This window comes from Somniosus microcephalus, chromosome 32, assembly GCF_052327205.1.
Source record: "Somniosus microcephalus isolate GS21.2 chromosome 32, FLI_Smic_1.0, whole genome shotgun sequence".
Lineage (NCBI taxonomy): Eukaryota > Metazoa > Chordata > Chondrichthyes > Squaliformes > Somniosidae > Somniosus > Somniosus microcephalus.
This window is the reverse complement of record NC_141018.1, coordinates 1,478,360-1,497,664: the sequence shown is the minus strand read 5'-3', so window position 1 is coordinate 1,497,664 and position 19,305 is coordinate 1,478,360. Positions and strand designations below refer to the sequence as shown.

Sequence of the window (19,305 nt, the reverse complement as noted above, 5' to 3'; positions counted from 1 at the left end):
GGTGCACCTATCCTGCCAATATAATTGCAGGACCTTGCGGAAGCCACATTGGTGGTACCTCTCCAGTGCTTTGAGGTGCCTGCTGTACATGGTCCATGTCTCTGAGGCATACAGCGGGGCGGGTATCACTGCTGCCCTGTAGACCATGAGCTTAGTGAGCTTAGTTGGCAGCTGATGGATTGTGGTTTTCCAAAAGGATTGGTACTGGGACCACTCTTGTTCACCATTTATTTGAACAATTTGGGCTTGAGAACCAGGAGTGCAATTTCAATGTTTGCGGATTCCTCCAAAATGGTGGTATATAGTTAATACAGAGGAGGACTGCGACAGGATACAGGAAGATACTATTAAAGTTGCAGAATGGGCTTGTAATTGGAAAAAGAACATCAATATTTGCAACAACAACGAGAACTTGTATTTATATGTCCTGTTTAATTTAGAGAAACGTCCCAAGGTGATTCACAGGAGCTTTACCAAACACAGTTTGACACCGAGCCAAATAAGGAGGTATTAGGAAAGGTGACCAAAAGCTTGGTCAAAGAGGTAAGATTTAAGGAGCATCTTAAAAGGAGGAGAGAGATTTCGAGAGGCAGAGAGGATTGGGGAGGTGATCCCATGAGCTTAGGGAGAGGGCAGCTGAAGGCACAGCCGCCAATGGTGGAGTGGTTAAAACCGGGGATGTGCAAGATGCCAGATTGACCGGGCTGAGATCTCGGGGGTTCGTAGAGATGGTGGGGGTTACAGAGGCAGGGAGGCCATGTAGAGATTTGATGATAATTTGAAAATTGAGGCTTTGCCAGACCTGAGTCAAAGTGGGGCAGGAAGCACAGGGGTGGTGGCGTATTGGTATTTGCTGGAGAGTTGGCATACGGGCAGCAGAGCTTTGTATGAGCTCAAGTTTATGGAGGGCGGGAGATGGGAAGACGGTCAGAAGGGCATTGGAGGTGCCAATTCTAGAGCTCGCTAAGTCATTGATGAAGGTTTGAGCAGCAGATGATCTGAGGCAGCGGTGGAGTTCAGTGAGCTGGAAGTAGACCGTCCTGGAGATGGAGTGGATATGTGATCGGAAAATCATCCTGCGGTCAAATACCATACCAAGCTTGCGAATGGTCTGGTTCATCCTAAGACAGGTTTCCGGCAGAGGGATTGAGTCGCTGTCTACATAGAAACATAGAAAATAGGAGCAGGAGTAGGCCATTCCACCCCTCGAGCCTGCTCCGCCATTAAATGAGATCATGGCTGATCATCCAAACTCAATACCCTGTCCCTGCCTTCTCCCCATATCCCTTCATCTCTTTAGCCTTAAGAAATATATCTAACTCCTTCTTGAATATATTTAATGAATTGGCCTCAATTGCCTTCTGTGGTAGAGAATTCCACAGGTTCACCACTCTCTGGGTGAAGAAATTCCTCCTCATCTCTGTCCTAAATGGCTTACCCCTTATCCTTAGACTGTGACCCCTGGTTCTGGACTCCCCGGCCATCGGGAACATCCTTCCTGCATCTAGTCTGTCTAGTCCTGTTAGAATTTTATAAGTTTCAATGAGATCCCCTCTCATTCTTCTAAACTCCAGCGAGTACAAGCCCAATTGACCCAATCTCTCCTCATACGTCATTCCTGCCATCCCAGGTATCAGTCTGGTGAATCTCCGCTGCACTCCTTCCATGGCAAGAAAATCCTTCCTCAGATAAGGTGACCAAAACTGCATTATTGTTTAAAATAGTTATTTTATGTAATTTATAGCTATTTTAAAAATGTGATTTAAAAAAAAAAATTATTTGAAATTTTGTTATGTTTTGGGGACGATCTCTATTCATAGATTTGACAGCTCCTCCTGTCAAATCTATGAATACAGATTCCCTGCTACCATTGGCTCTCCATGACCCACGTGATCCCAGGGGACGCTTCGAACTAGCTGCGCCCCTGGGATACGCAGGCACTGCGCGCCTGCAGTTGGAGGAGGCCCAGGATCGGAATCCCACGCGGGCCCACAGCTCAACGGCCGGCGCGCTAGGTAAGTGCAGGTCGGGGGCTTGCGCCCGCGGGAAACCTCCGACCCGAATTTCTGGGCCAATGGATTTTAGGAGGCTTGATAGAGGATTTGTAAATTATCAATGTTTTGAACAGAGTCGCTGTGGAGAGAATGTTTTCACTCGTGGTAGAATCCAAAAATAGGGGTCCATAAATACAAGATAGTCATTAATAAATCCATTAGGGAAATAGGGAGCAATGACTTTACTCAGAGAGTGTATACAATGTGAAGTCAGTACCACAGGAAGTGGTTGAGGCAAATAGCTTAGATGCTATCAAAGGGAAATTAGACGAGTGCATGAGAGAAAAGGGAACAGAACGAAGTACTGAGAGTCTGAGATGAGGTAGACACATGCGAAGCATAAAGACCGGCACAGACTACCATAGTAAAATACTGCGGATGCTGGAAATCCGAAATAACAACAGAAAACGCTGGAAAAACTCAACAGGCCAGGGCGGCATCCATGGAGAGAGAGACGGAGTTAACGTTTCAGGTCGAAGACCCTTCGTCAGAACTGAGAAAAAGAAAGCAGGAAGAGGGATAGATTTTAAAGCAAGTGGGAGCTGGGAAAAGGGGGAGGGGATGAAAGAACAAAAGGGAAGGTCAGAGATCGGATCGAAAGCAGGCGAGATTAAGAGACATTGAGAGACATTAAGAGATATTCAAGGAACAAAAGGTGGCTCTAGATGAAATGTGAATGGCCCTGGCAGAATGAAGGACAGCTGGCATATTGGAATGAAAAAAATCCCAGGCGAAAGTGTGGATTAAAAAAAAGAAAGGGAAAATATATATATGCGACAGGGGCCGAGGTTATGATCTGAAATTGTTGAACTCGGTATTGAAGGCTGTAAAGTGCCTAATCGAAAGATGAGGTGCTGTTCCTCGAGCTTACACTGAGCTTCCGTGGAACAGTGCAAGAGGCCGAGGACGGAATGGTCTGAGTGGGAATGGGGCGGTGAATTAAAGTGACAGGCCACTAGGAGCTCGGGGTCCCCCTTACGGACTGGCTACTGGCACAGACTAGTTGGGCGGAATGTTTTTTTTTGCTCTATATTCTATGTCATGGAATCCTCTGAGCGGCAGCTTAGCTCTGTCTGCCTATCTGTTGGCAAGGCTCTGAATTTGGAAACTGCAAATGAATTGCTGCACTCAATAGCTAAAGTGACTCTTTATAGACGGAATGCAAGAAACTAGTGGTCCTGTCCCATAGAAACATAGAATATAGGAGCAGGAGTAGGCCATTCGGCCCCTCGAGCCTACTCCGCCATTCAATGAGATCATGGCTGATCATCCAAATTCAGTACCCTGCCCCTGATTTCTCCCCATATCCCTTGATCCTTTTAGCTTTAAGAAATATATCGAACTCCTTCTTGAATATATTTAATGAATTGGCCTCAACTGCCTTCTGTGGTAGAGAATTCCACAGGTTCACCACTCTCTGGGTGAAGAAATTCCTTCTCATCTCTGTCCTAAATGGCTTAGCCCTTATCTTTAGACTGTGACCCCTGGTTCTGGGCTCCCCGACCATCGGGAACATCCTTCCTGCATCTAGTCTGTCTAGTCCTGTTAGAATTTTATAAGTTTCAATGAGATCCCCTCTCATTCTTCTAAACTCCAGCGAGTCTAAGCCCAATCGACCCAATCTCTCCTCATACGTCATTCCTGCCATCCCAGGTATCAGTAGCAAAATACTGCAGATGCTGGAAATCTGAAATAACAACAGAAAATGCTGGAAAAACTCAGCAGGCCAGGCAACATCCGTGGAGAGAAATTAGAGTCAACGTTTTGATAAGTCTTGATAAAGGGTTTTGACCCAAAACGTTGACTCTAATTTCTCTCCACGGATGTTGCCTGACCTGCTGAGTTTTTCCAGCATTTTCTGTTGTTATCCCAGTTATCAGCCTGGTGAATCTTCGCTGCACTCCCTCCATGGCAAGAACATCTGCCCTCAGAGAAGGTGACCAAAACTGCACACAATACTCAAGGTGTGGTCTCACCAAGGCCCTGTACAACGTGGGAACTGTCAGTCAGAAATAGTGCCGTGTCCTGAAGACAGTGCATGCCCCATCGCTGGTTGCATTGTCAGATCACCGGCGATTCCTGTTCTAATTCCGTGGCTGGCAGTCTGGGGCTAAATATTACATTCATGGACTGGAAACACTGTGACCCGCCTCCGGGCCGTGCTCAGTTCTTCTAATTATTAATTAATTGAACAAGTAAACGGATATTTCACCGCGCTCTTCACCTGCTCTCTGAACTTGGACTGGGTCACCCCATAAATAAATGTGTTTATGCAGCAACTCAAATTCTGCAACATTCCTCCGACTTGTTGAAGGATATATAAAGACATATTGTAATTATCTCCTCCTGCAATGGTATAATATAAGAATTCTATAACAAACATCAACCACAGGAGTATGAAGCTGCCGGATATGGCGAAGAGTAAAATCATAGACTTCCTTCTGCTCTCCATCTCTGGGTCAATGCGATTCGCTCCCTTGTTCTCGCCCCTCAGTCCCTTACGGACGCGACTGGCCACTAAAATGTGCCTGACTGTCAGAGCATTGAGCAACAGAATTAAAACAAATGGGAGCAATGGGGTTAAACCCTTATCCAGCCAGCTAAATCCCACCCATCCGGGCTCAGTATAATAGCTTGGGATCGTGTAGCAAAGCCACGGTACATTGTCGATTATCTTTCCAGGTTCATATATAAAGTAGAAGGGAATGTTTTTTAAACAGAGCAGAACGCAACTTGTTGCCAGAACCATGGCCGCGGTTTTCTCGGTGCAATATTTTGTTTTCAGCTTCTGGCAACAAATGGCCACAAATCGATCAAAGGTGAAAGTGACGGTGAACCAGACAGAACAGTCGGTGGCTGCGCGAACCAGGACAGAGAGAACACTACACACAGGAGTGATGTCCAGGAAAGACTCCGGGAGGAAATACCAGTTGATCCGGCGCAGGATGACCTCGGTGACGATGACCAGGAGATCCGCCGCGGCCATGGCCACCAGGTAGCGAGTGGTACAGGTGGAGAGCCCGCACTTTCCCCGGGACAGGACCACAATCGCCACTAAATTCACTGTGAAACAGAGAAGGGAAAAGAGACAGTAATTGACTGATCAAGCATTCTCCGTGTCTGAGCCCAGATAGTAAGGGCTGGATTTTAGCATCCAAAAAATGTTCTACTTTCTCCTTGATTCACGGAGGGAAGAGATCGGTCACCCGACAAAAAGATTTCAAATTAGAACAGGTTCGTTCAATTAGGGTTACTGACCCACACCGAATATAATTCAACAGTGACAGATACTCCCAGTAATGCATGGCCACTGGGGTCAGGTGTTCCACTCCAGTTAGTGACCCACACTCAGTACAATTCTACATTGACAGATACTCCCAGTACTACATGGCTACTGGGGTCAGGTGTTCCACTCCAGTTAGTGACCCACAGTCAGTACAGTTCTACAGTGACAGATACTCCCAGTACTACATGGTCACTGGGGTCAGGAGTTCCACTCCAGTTAGTGACCCACACTCAGTACAATTCTACATTGACAGATACTCCCAGTAATACATGGTCACTGGGATCAGGTGTACCACTCCAGTTAGTGACCCACACTCAGTACAGTTCTACAGTGACAGATACTCCCAGTAACACATGGTCACTGGGGTCAGGTGTTCCACTCCAGCCAGTGACCCACACTCAGTACAATTCTACAGTGACAGATACTCCCAGTAATACATGGTCACTGGGGTCAGGTGTTCCACTCCAGTTAGTGACCCACACTCAGTACAGTCCTACAGTGACAGATACTCCCAGTACTACATGTCACTGGGGTCAGGTGTTCCACTCCAGTTAGTGACCCACACTCAGTACAGTTCTACAGTGACAGATACTCCCAGTACTACATGTCACTGGGGTCAGGTGTTCCACTCCAGTTAGTGACCCACACTCAGTACAGTTCCACAGTGACAGATACTCCCAGTAACACATGGTCACTGGGGTCAGGTGTTCCACTCCAGTTAGTGACCCACACTCAGTACAGTTCTACATTGACAGATACTCCCAGTAACACATGGTCACTGGGGTCAGGTGTTCCACTCTGGTTTGTGACCCACACTCAGTACAGTTCCACAGTGACAGATACTCCCAATAATACATGGCCACTGGGGTCAGGTGTTCCACTCCAGTTAGTGACCCACACTCAGTACAGTTCTACAGTGACAGATACTCCCAGTAACACATGGTCACTGGGGTCAGGTGTTCCACTCCAGTTAGTGACCCACACTCAGTACAGTTCTACAGTGACAGATACTCCCAGTAACACATGGTCACTGGGATCAGGAGTTCCACTCCAGTTAGTGACCCACACTCAGTACAGTTCTACATTGACAGATACTCCCAGTAACACATGGTCACTGGGGTCAGGTGTTCCACTCCAGTTAGTGACCCACACTCAGTACAGTTCTACAGTGACAGATACTCCCAGTAACACATGGTCACTGGGGTCAGGTGTTCCACTCCAGTTAGTGACCCACACTCAGTACAGTTCTACAGTGACAGATACTCCCAGTAACACATGGTCACTGGGGTCAGGTGTTCCACTCCAGTTAGTGACCCACACTCAGTACAGTCCTACAGTGACAGATACTCCCAGTAATACATGGTCACTGGGATCAGGTGTTCCACTCCAGCTAGTGACCCACACTCAGTACAGTTCTACAGTGACAGATACTCCCAGTAATACATGGTCACTGGGATCAGGTGTGCCACTCTGGTTTGTGACCCACACTCAGTACAGTTCCACAGTGACAGATACTCCCAATAATACATGGCCACTGGGGTCAGGTGTTCCACTCCAGCTAGTGACCCACACTCAGTACAGTTCTACAGTGACAGATACTCCCAGTAATACATGGTCACTGGGATCAGGTGTGCCACTCTGGTTTGTGACCCACACTCAGTACAGTTCTACAGTGACAGATACTCCCAATAATACATGGTCACTGGGGTCAGGTGTTCCACTCCAGTTAGTGACCCACACTCAGTACAGTTCTACAGTGACAGATACTCCCAGTAATACATGGTCACTGGGGTCAGGTGTTCCACTCCAGTTAGTGACCCACACTCAGTACAGTTCCACAGTGACAGATACTCCCAGTAATACATGGTCACTGGGGTCAGGTGTTCCACTCCAGTTAGTGACCCACACTCAGTACAGTTCCACAGAGACAGATACTCCCAGTAATACATGGTCACTGGGGTCAGGTGTGCCACTCTGGTTTGTGACCCACACTCAGTACAGTTCTACAGTGACAGATACTCCCAATAATACATGGTCACTGGGGTCAGGTGTTCCACTCCAGCTAGTGACCCACACTCTGTACAGTCCTACAGTGACAGATACTCCCAGTAATACATGGTCACTGGGGTCAGGTGTACCACTCTGGTTTGTGACCCACACCCTGTACAGTTCTACAGTGACAAATACTCCCAGTAATAGCTTCTCTCAAAGATCTGCCCGCACTGAGGTCTGACTCAACATTACAAGATATTCCATTAAAGGCAATAATTGCATATCTTCGAGCTGTGAGTTATAAACAGAGATTTTGTTTATGTTGTGGCAATGGATTAAACATAGAAACATAGAAGATAGGAGCAGGAGTAGACCATTCGGCCCTTCGAGCCTGCTCCGCCATTCAATGAGATCATGGCTGATCATCCAAACTCAGTACCCTGTCCCTGCCTTCTCCCCATATCCCTTGATCCCTTTAGCCTTAAGAAAGATATCCAACTCCTTCTTGAATATATTTAATGAATTGGCCTCTACTGCCTTCTGTGGTGGAGAATTCCACTTCACTACTCTCTGGGTGCAGAGATTCATCCTCATCGCTGTCCTAAATGGCTTACCCCTTATCCTTAGACTGTGACCCCTGGTCCTGGACTCCCCGGCCATCGGGAACATCCTTCCTGCATCAAGTCTGTCCAGTCCTGTTAGAATTTTATAAGTTTCAATGAGATCCCCTCTCATTCTTCTAAACTCCCGCAAGTATAAGCCCAATCGACCCAATCTCTCCTCAAATGTCATTCCTGCCCTCCCAGGTATCAGTCTGGTGAATCTTCGCTGCACTCCCTCCATGGCAACAACATCCTTCCTCAGATAAGGTGACCAAAACTGCACACAATACTCAAGCTGTGGTCTCACCAAGGCCCTGTACAACTGCAGCAAGACATCCTTGTTCCTGTACTCGAACCCTCTCGCTATGATGGCCAACATACCATTTGCCTTCTTAGCCACCTGCTGCACTTGCATGCTTACCTTCAGCGACTGGTGCACAAGGACACCCAGGTCTCGTTGCACTTCCCCTTCTCCCAATCTATTGCCGTTCAGATAATAATCTGTCTTCCTGATTTTGCCACCAAAGTGGATAATCTCGCATTTATCCACATTATATTGCATCTGCCATGCATCTGTCCAATCACCCAACCTGTCCAAATCATATTGGAGTTTCTCTGCACCCTCCTCACAGCACACACGCCCACCCAGCTTTGTGTCATCTGCAAACTTGGAGATATTACATCTAGTTCCCTCGTCTAGATCATTTATATATATTGTGAATGATATACCTATCAATTCATCCAATGAAAAGCGACGAGTTAAGAAAGTAACTATAGGTTTTTATTGGCTAAATAACAGAGCCCACCCTCGTGGGTGATCGGATACAACAAGGAGGAATGCCAGCCAGTCGACTACCTTTATACCTGGGCAGGTAGGTGGAGTCATGGGCGGAGTCAGCAGTGGTCAGCCCAGGTATAGCAGCGTGACAAGAGGCGACCTCGTATAGTGATACAACAGTGTGAACAGTGATAACCATAGAGTAACGATATAACAGTGATAACTATAGTGTAACGATAGTGAACGATAAAAGTGGTTTACCACATTCACCCCTTGTTTAGATTTGAGTCCGGCGGGGTGAAGTGTACTACCAGTTCTGGTATGTCAGTCTGTCCGGAGGCCTCGTAAGCCTTTCTGATCGTCGCAGCGGCGGTGTTGCATTATCCGGTGTTAATGCTGGTGTCTGCGTGGTCGGCGAAGGCTCGTGGGGTTCCGGCATGCCGTCTACCTGGGCTGGAATTGGGGGGGTGGTGGGGGGGGTGAAGGTGGTGTCTCCGGAGTGCCCGAGGGTGCGAGGTCTCGTAAGGAGACTGTGTCCTCCCGCCCGTCTGGGTATGCCACATAGGCGTACTGGGGGTTGGCGTGCAGGAGGTCCACCCTCTTGACCAGGGGGTCCGTTTTATGGGCCCTCACGTGCTTTCGCAGCAAGACGGGCCCCGGAGAGGTCAGCCAGGTTGGTAGCGTGGTTCCCGTAGTCGACTTCCTGGGGAAAGCAAACATTCGTTCATGGGGGGTGGCGTTGATGGCAGTGCAAAGTAGTGACCGGGTGGAATGCAGCGCTGCCGGGAGGACTTCCTGCCAGCGGGAGGTTGGGAGGCCCTTAGACTTTAAGGCTAAGAGGACGGCCTTCCATACCGTCGCGTTCTCTCTTTCCACCTGGCCGTTCCCTCGGGGGTTGTAGCTGGTGGTCCTGCTTGCAGCAATACCTCTCGCTAGTAGGAACTGACGGAGTTCCTCGCTCATGAAGGAGGAGCCCCGGTCACTATGTATATAGTTTGGGAACCCGAACAAGGCGAAGAGGTCGTTCAGGCATTTAATGACCGTGGTACTGGTCATGTCTGGGCAGGGGAAGGCAAAGGGGAAACGGGAGTACTCATCAACAATGTTGAGGAAGTACACATTACGGTCAGAGGACGGGAGGGGCCCCTTAAAGTCGATGCTCAGGCGCTCGAAGGGGCGGGTGGCCTTGATTAGGCTTGCTCTGTCCGGCCTAAAGAAGTGCGGTTTGCACTCGGCACAGGTCTGGCAGTTCCTGGTCATGGTCCTGACCTCCTCGATGGAGTAGGGCAGGTTGCGGGCCTTAATGAAGTGGTAAAGTCTGGTGACCCCGGGGTGGCAGAGGTCATTGTGGAGGGTCTGAAGTCTATCACTTTGCGTGCTGGCGCATGTAATTCGTGACAGAGCATCGGGGGGTTCGTTCAGCTTACCTGGTGTGGTAAACCACTGTATTGTATATTGCCACCTCTGGGTGGCGCTGTGTATGGAGGCATGCCTCAGCTGACTCCACCCACCACTGTGTGGGTTTCGTTCAGACTTGTTCAGTCACTCACGAAGAAGCATGGTCTCTTCTTAGCTAATAAAAGCCTTATTCATCTCTTCTTTCGACTCGTCATCTCTTCTTCGACTCATCACCTTTTATGAAGTAATTGATAAGCGTATCAATTTTATTAGCTAAAAGTTAAATGGCGACACCTGAGGAGCAACAACAGCAACGGATACAGCAGACATTGCTGAGAGCCCTCAGACCACCACGCCTGGACCTCGACCCTCAAGAGGTGGGTGCATCAGCCAAGTTTGAACACTGGCTGAGCTGCTTTGAATCCTTCCTCGCAATCTCACAGGTTACAGAGGAGGATCACAAACTGAAAATTTTGACCGCCCAGGTGAGCCATCAAGTATATATGCTAATCCGGGACTCTAATACGTACGTGGCGGCCCTCGAGCTACTAAAAGGGCAATATACGCGCCCAGTGAACACAATTTACGCCCGACACCTCTTGGGATCCCGCAGGCAGCAACCGGGAGAATCGGTAGGGGCATTTGCACGGGCGCTACTGGCACTCTGCAGAGACTGCGATTGTAAAGCGGTAACGGCTGTGGAGCACGCGCAGGGACTCGCCTGTGATGCCTTCGTCAGGGGCCTCCAGTCAGACCACACCCGGCAGAGACTGCTAGAAAGCAAGGAACCCGACCTGAAGACGGCCATTGCCCTTGCGCTCTCGTTAGAGGAGGCCCACCGAAACCTCGAGGCATACCCCCGTAACGGCGCCGAGACATGGCAATCGAAACCGTGGGACACGGGACCGCCGCCCCCGGCACCAACCGCTGCAGCGACCCAACCGAGACAGCAGCCTCCGGTAAGAACTGCTTCGATGCCCAGTAACCAGGCCCAAAAATGCTATTTCTGTGGCCAGTTAAAACATCCCAGAGCGCACTGCCCAGCTAAGACAGCTACCTGCTCGGGCTGCGGGAAGAAAGGCCATTACGCTAACGCCTGCAAGGGGAAGCCAGCCAGCAGCGCAGCGTGCGGGCCGTGGGAGCAGCCATCTTATCCGCCATTTTGTGTACCCCCGGCCGCATGGCATCCGCCGCCATCGTATCCAACGCACTCAACCGCCATTTCGTCACCGGAACCGACCACCGTCTCGGCGGATGACTATAGTGACTCACTAAGCCACATACTGGCCTCCGTGACGCTGGATCAAGCCCTCCCTCACCATCTATCCAGCTCCATGATGGATATCACGGTAAACGGCCGCGCCACCAGTTGCCTGATCGACAGCGGGAGCACAGAGAGTTTCGTCCACCCCGACACGGTACGTAGCCACTCCCTCACGATTCTGCCAACGCACCATCGCATTTCTATGGCGTCCAAGTCCCAGTCAATGGACATCAGCGGCTACTGTGTGGTGACCCTGTCAGTAGGGGGCACTGAATATAAAAAATTTAAACTGCTAGTCCTGCCCCGTCTTTGCGCTGCCGTCCTGCTAGGGTTGGATTTTCAGTGCCACCTTAAGAGTGTCACACTAGCATACGGTGGACCCCTCCCCCCACTCACAGTCTGCAGCCTTTCCACATTAAAAGTCCCCCCCCCTCCCCTGTTCGCTAACCTCACCCGCGACTGTAAACCCATCGCTACCAAAAGCAGGCGGTACAGTGCCGGGGACAGAGCTTTTATCAGCTCTGAGGTGGAGCGGCTATTGAAGGAGGGCATTATCGAAGGTAGCACTAGCCCCTGGCGAGCCCAGGTTGTAGTCGTTAAAACCACTGCAAAACGCCGCATGGTAATCGACTACAGCCAAACCATAAACCGGTACACCCAGCTGGACGCGTACCCCCTCCCTCGCATATCTGATATGGTCAATCAGATTGCGCAATACAAAGTATTCTCCACCATCGACCTTAAGTCAGCGTACCACCAGCTGCCCATCCGCCATGAGGACCGCCAGTATACTGCCTTCGAGGCAAACGGCCGCCTCTACCACTTCCTTAGGGTCCCCTTCGGCGTCACCAACGGGGTTTCGGTCTTCCAAAGGGAGATGGACCGAATGGTTGACCAGAACGCGCTGCGGGCAACCTTCCCCTATTTGGATAACGTCACCATCTGCGGCCACGACCAGCAGGACCACGACGTTAATCTAGCAAATTTCCTCCGTACGGCCCAACGGCTGAACCTAACGTACAATAAGGAAAAATGTATGTTTCACACCAAGCGCCTGGCCATCCTCGGCTGCGTGGTGGAGAACGGAGTCATCGGGCCCGACCCCGACAGAATGCGCCCCCTAATGGAGCTACCCCTTCCCCACTGCCAAAAAGCACTGAAGAGATGCCTGGGGTTTTTCTCCTACTACGCCCAGTGGGTGCCCCTCTATGCAGACAAAGCCAGGCCCCTCATCAAAGCCACCTCCTTCCCCCTGACACCAGAGGCGTGTGCAGCCTTCACTCTTATCAAGAACGATATCGCGAAGGCCGCAATGCACGCGGTGGATGAGTCCATCCCCTTCCAAGTGGAGAGCGATGCCTCCGACTTCGCCCTAGCCGCGACCCTTAACCAGGCGGGCAGACCCGTGGCCTTTTTCTCAAGGACCCTCCAGGGCCCCGAGACGAGACACTCCTCCGTCGAAAAGGAGGCCCAGGCTATTGTAGAAGCGGTGCGTCACTGGAGGCATCACCTGGCCGGGAAACGATTTACCCTGCTCACTGACCAGCGTTCAGTAGCTTTTATGTTTAATAATAAGCAGAGGGGTAAAATCAAGAACGACAAGATCTTGAGGTGGAGAATCGAACTCTCCACCTACAATTATGATATCTTGTATCGGCCAGGGAAACTCAATGAGCCCCCAGATGCCCTATCACGTGGTACATGTGCCAACGCGCAGAGTGATAGGCTGCAGTCCCTCCACAATGACCTCTGCCACCCGGGGGTCACCAGGTTTTTCCATTTTATCAAATCCCGTAACCTGCCCTACTCCATCGAGGAGGTCAGGACCATGACCAAGAGCTGCCAAATCTGCGCCGAGTGCAAACCGCACTTCTATAGGCCGGACAGAGCAAGCCTGATCAAGGCCACCCGCCCCTTCGAACGCCTGAGCGTCGATTTTAAAGGGCCCCTCCCCTCCGCTGACCGCAATGTGTACTTCCTCAACATAGTTGATGAGTACTCCCGTTTCCCCTTTGCCATCCCTTGCCCAGACATGACCAGTACCACGGTCATCAAGTGTCTGAATGACATCTTCGCTCTGTTCGGGTTCCCCAGCTGTATACATAGCGACAGGGCTCATCGTTCATGAGCGACGAACTTCGGCAGTACCTGCTAACAAGAGGTATCGCCACGAGCAGGACCACCAGTTACAACCCCCGGGGGAACGGCCAGGTGGAAAGGGAGAACGCGACGGTTTGGAAGGCAGTCCTCTTAGCACTAAAATCTAAGGGCCTTCCGACCTCCCGCTGGCAGGAGGTCCTCCCTGCAGCGCTCCACTCCATTCGGTCACTGCTTTGTACTGCCACTAATGCGACCCCTCATGAGAAAATGTTCGTTTTCCCCCGGAAGTCTACATCGGGAACCTCGCTACCGGCATGGTTGACTTCTCCTGGGCCCGTCCTACTGCGGAGGCACGTGAGGACGCATAAAACGGACCCCCTGGTCGAGCGGGTGCACCTCCTACACGCCAACCCCCAGTATGCCTGGGTGACATACCCAGACGGGCGGGAGGACACGGTCTCCATACGAGATCTCGCACCCTCGGGTACCCCTGAATTACCACCGTTATCCCCCTTACCACCGTTATCCCCCTTACCACTGTTATCCCCCACCACCCCTCCCAACCCAACCCCTGCAGACGGCATGCCAAAGCCCCAGGAATCTTCGCCAACCACCCAGACACCAGACCCGACGTCGGATGCTGCAACACCACCGCCGCCACCACGACGATCAGGACGTCAGACAAGGCCTCCTGATAGACTTAACTTGTAGTACCCTTCACCCCGCCGGACTTCACATTAAACAAGGGGTGAATGTGGTAAACCACTGTATTGTATATTGCCACCTCTGGGTGGCGCTGTGTATGGAGGCATGCCTCAGCTGACTCCACCCACCACTGTGTGGGTTTCGTTCAGACTTGTTCAGTCACTCACGAAGAAGCATGGTCTCTTCTTAGCTAATAAAAGCCTTATTCATCTCTTCTTTCGACTCGTCATCTCTTCTTCGACTCATCACCTTTTATGAAGTAATTGATAAGCGTATCACCTGGCCGGTACAAGATATCATAATCATAGGTGGAGAGCTCGATTCTCCACCTCAAGATCTTGTCATTCTTGATTTTGCCCCTCAGCTTGTTATTAAACATAAAAGCGACCGAACGTTGGTCGGTAAGGACGGTAAATCGTTTGCCTGCCAGGTAGTGCCTCCAGCGTCGTACCGCCTCCACAATCGCCTGGGCCTCCTTCTCGACCGAGGAGTGTCGGATCTCAGGGCCCTGTAGGGTCCTTGAGAAGAAGGCCACCGGTCTCCCCTCCTGGTTAAGGGTGGCGGCTAGGGCGAAGTCGGATGCATCGCTCTCGACTTGGAAGGGGATGGACTCATCCACTGCGTGCATTGCGGCCTTGGCAATGTCTCCCTTAATGAGGGAGAAGGCTGCGCACGCTTCCTCCGTAAGGGGGAAGGATGTGGACTTCATGAGGGGTCTGGCTTTGTCCGCATAATTGGGCACCCATTGGGCATAGTAGGCGAAGAGCCCCAGGGTTCTCTTCAGTGCCTTTGGACAGTGGGGGAGGGGTAGCTCCATGAGGGGGCGCATTCTTTCGGGGTCGGGGCCGATGACTCCGTTCTCTACTACACAGCCGAGGATGGCAAGGCGCGAGGTGTTAAACACACATTTATCCTTATTGTAGGTGAGGTTCAGCCGTTGGGCCGTACGGAGGAATCTCTCCAGATTAGCATCGTGGTCCTGCCGGTCGCGGCCGCAGATGGTGACGTTATCTAGATAGGGGAACGTGGCGTGCTGCCCGTTCTGGTCAACCATCCGGTCCATCTCCCTTTGGAAGACCGAAACCCCGTTGGTGACGCCGAAGGGAACCCTAAGGAAGTGGTAGAGGCGGCCGTTCGCCTCAAAGGCTGTATTCTGGCGGTCCTCAGGGCGGATAGGGAGTTGGTGATAGGCCGAATTAAGGTCAATGGTGGAGAATACCCGGTACTGCGCAATCTGATTGACCATATCAGATATGCGGGGAAGGGGGTATGCGTCCAGCTGGGTGTACCTGTTTATGGTCTGGCTGTAGTCGATGACCAGGCGGTTTTTATTGCCGGTCTTAACGACCACGACCTGGGCACGCCAGGGGCTGGTGCTCCCCTCGATGATGCCCTCCTTCAGGAGACGCTGCACCTCAGAGCTAATGAAAGCTCTGTCCCCGGCGCTGTACCGCCTGCTCTTGGTAGCGACGGGTTTGCAGTCGGGGGTGAGGTTAGTGAATAGGGAAGGTGGCGGGGCCTTGAGGGTGGATAGGCCGCAGGTGTTACGCGGTGGGCGGTTTAAAATCTGCTGGTTGTCAACTGTGAGTGGGGGGAGGGGTCCGCCGTATGCTAGCGTGATGCTTTGGAGGTGGGATTGGAAGTCTAGGCCTAGTAGGACGGCAGCGCATAGCTGGGGCAGGACGAGGAGTTTAAAATTTTTATACTCCGTACCCTTAACCGACAGGGTCACAACACAGTAGCCGCTGATGTCTGTGGCGTGTGACCTCGATGCCATCGAGATCCGGTTGCGCGTTGGCAGGACAGGGAGGGAGTAGTGGCTCACCGTGTCTGGGTGGATGAAGCTCTCCGTGCTTCCGCTGTCGAACAGGCAGGTCGTGGCGTGGCCGTTTACTTTGATGTCCATCATCGACTTGGACAGGCGATGCGGGCGGGCCTGGTCCAGTTTGACGGAGGCTAGTGTATAGCTGAGCGAGTTGTTGTAGTCTGCGGTTGAGGCGGTAGTCGGGTCTAGAGGCACGGTGGCGGTCGGGCGTGGTGGGTAAAATGGCGTCTCCCACGAGGTTGGACAAAATGGCGGAGAAGATGGCTGCCCCCATAACTCACATGAGGCACTGCTGGTGTCGGTTGCCTGTATCAAAGATGGCCGCCCCATGACTCACATGTGGGGATGCTGGCCTCTGTTGCCTTGAAGGAAGATGGCCGCCCCCACAGCTCGCATGAGGCGCTGCTGGCCTCTGATGATCCACCTCTGCAGGCCTTAGCGAAGTGGCCTTTCTTCATGCAGTTTGAGCAGGTAGAGTTCCTGGCTGGGCAGCGCGACCTCGGGTGTTTCGCCTGGCCGCAGAAGAAGCAGCCGGCGGCCCGATCGCGGGGGTCCGATGTCGGAGCCGGTACCGGGGGTGGCGGTCTCGATCGGGTCCGGGACGCCAACGCTGAGGTAGGTCCCAGGGGGGTTGCTGCGGGGGGTATCGCGGTCGGGGTCGGTCCCAAGTCCCAGGGTCGCGAGTTACAGTACCTTGAGTATGCCTCGAGGTCCCGATGGGCCACCTCTAGAGAGAGAGCGAGGGCTGCAGCTTTGTCCAGGTCGAGGTCCCTTGCTTCCAGTAGTCTTTGCCGTGAGTAGTCGGACCGTAGGCCTTTCACGAAGGCATCGCGGACATTGTCTTCAGTATTTTCTGCCGCCGTTACCGCTTTAAAGTTACAGTCTCTGCCGAGTGCTTGTAGCACCCGTAAAAATTCCTCCACGGGCTCTCCTGGCTGTTGCGGGCGGGATCTTAGGAGGTGTCTGGCATACATGGAATTTACCGGGGTTTGGTACTGTCTTTTCAGCCGGTTGATGGCGTCCTCGTATGTTTTAAGGTCCCGGATGAGTGCGAATACTTTAGGGCTCACTTGGGCGTTCAGAACTCTTAGCATAGATTTCTGAGGCACGCCGGATTCTCCCAGGTAGGCTTTGAAGCAGCTCAGCCAGTGTTCGAAGTCGAGGGCTGAGTTTGCTGCCTGTGGGTTTAGGTCCAGGTACGGTGGTCTGAGGGCTCGCAGCCAGGCCGGCTGCTGTGGCTGTTGTAGCTGGGCATCTGGCTGGTCGCTTGGCTGGTCGTTTGACTGCTCAAGTGTCGACATTTTAAAATTTAGCCAATAAAATTGATATGCCTATCAATTCATCCAATGAAAAGCGACGAGTTAAGAAAGTAACTATAGGTTTTTATTGGCTAAATAACAGAGCCCACCCTCGTGGGTGATCGGATACAACAAGGAGGAATGCCAGCCAGTCGACTACCTTTATACCTGGGCAGGTAGGTGGAGTCATGGGCGGAGTCAGCAGTGGTCAGCCCAGGTATAGCAGCGTGACAAGAGGCGACCTCGTATAGTGATACAACAGTGTGAACAGTGGTAACCATAGAGTAACGATATAACAGTGATAACTATAGTGTAACGATAGTGAACGATAAAAGTGGTTTACCACAGTGAATAGCTGGGGTCCTAGGACCGATCCCTGCGGTAACCCACTAGTCACTGTCTGCCACTCGGAAAAAGAGCCGTTTATTCCAACTCTTTGCTTCCTGTCTGCCAACAGTTCTCTATCCAAGTCAGTACCTTGCCCCCAATCCCATGTGCCTTAACTTTACACGCTAATCTCTTATGCGGGACCTTATCGAAAGCCTTCTGAAAGTCCAAATACACCACATCCACTGGTTCTCCCTTATCTATTCTACCAGTTATATCCTCAAAAATTCCAGTAGATTAGTCAAGCACGATTTACCTTTTGTAAATCCAGGTTGACTTTGTCCGATCCTGTCACTGTTTTCCAAGTGCTCTGCTATTACATCTTTTATAATGGACTCTAGCATTTTCCCCACTACCGATGTCAGGCTTACCGGTCTGTAATTCCCCGCTTTCTCTCGACCACCTGCAGAGTGATTCAAGACATTAAGGAAATGATAACACTGACCGGGTGCCTGTATAACGGGGACCACTCGAATAGCAGGTTACATTGTCAGACGCAGAGCAAAACACGAGAGCAACTCACACACAGATTTACACAACCTCATTGGTTTCAGTCACTTACCAGGTACCCCAATGACAGCAAGTATCATGTAGTATAATTTCATGGCACGTTGTATTGGCAGATGCATCTTCTCTGTGAAGCGATGTCTCCCTTTGAGCTGCAGGCAATCTCTCTGAATGAAACACTAAAGTGATGCATTCCCAGAGCCTTTAATTTATACTCTGCGGGATCTCCATGGGGCATTGAGCTTGCAACATCGTTCAAGAGAGTTATTTAAAAAATTTGAACAAACAGATGACGACAACCATGTTAAGTCCCTGTTGTGACAGAACACGATTAGTGCTGAGATTGTAGAGCCCCAAAGACTGGAGAATTCTGATCATGTCAATTCTCTAATGGAGATTGCCAGCTGTATTCTCCCAGCGATGGTGTTGTTGTGTCAAACACCATCAGGCCCGTCTCTAGATCTCGCCTTGATCCAGTAATGCCCTTCACTCTGCTGTGGCCTTTCAGTAAATAAAATCCCAATGTTTGATCGCCCTCTCACGGCTGCTCTGTTCCACTCTGGGATGTGGTTGCCCTGTTGAACTGCAGCCATTCAGTTAGTACTTAACGTTGGGGAACTTTATTCGATGGGTCCTCAAACTAATACAGCCCTTCAAATCAATACATCCCCTCAAACTAATGAAAATTGTTATAAATCTCATCATCATGAAGAAACAACTCATGAAATAACACTGGACAGCCAGCTGGTGGCGCCGGCCAAGGAGTATAAATACTCGGGCGTGGGTCCAGCTTGCCCTGGGACATTTTGTAAGACAGGAATTGTGAAGTGCAACTGGACGTCCATGTTTTGAAACAAGTTGATTAAAGCCTTGCTTTATACTCAAATCAAGTGCGTAGTGAGTTTTATTACGTCAAAAATATTACATTGTGGTCTAATGTACATAATCATCTTTAACAAATTATTAGCTACAGAATGACTCTGTATCCTTGTTCATATTATTGCATGTACATAGCGCGATCCCTTTAAGAATGAGACCAAACGCGATGACATCATCACGTTGATCACGTGATCATCCAGCGGCGGGAAAACGTGATGACGTCATGACGT

At 50.9% G+C, this 19,305-nt stretch overlaps 1 protein-coding gene across 1 annotated transcript; it reads right to left on the bottom strand.

The window, feature by feature from the left end:
• Positions 1-4,233: 4,233 nt before the first annotated feature.
• LOC147097236 (putative G protein-coupled receptor 139) lies at positions 4,234-18,294 on the bottom strand. Its single transcript, XM_085971982.1, has 2 exons — positions 18,252-18,294; positions 4,234-5,117 (listed from the first exon to the last, which is right to left on the bottom strand). The coding sequence occupies exons 1-2, from the start codon at positions 18,292-18,294 to the stop codon at positions 4,234-4,236; spliced, it is 927 nt and encodes a 308-aa protein (XP_085828108.1).
• Between the last annotated feature and the right edge of the window lie 1,011 nt (positions 18,295-19,305).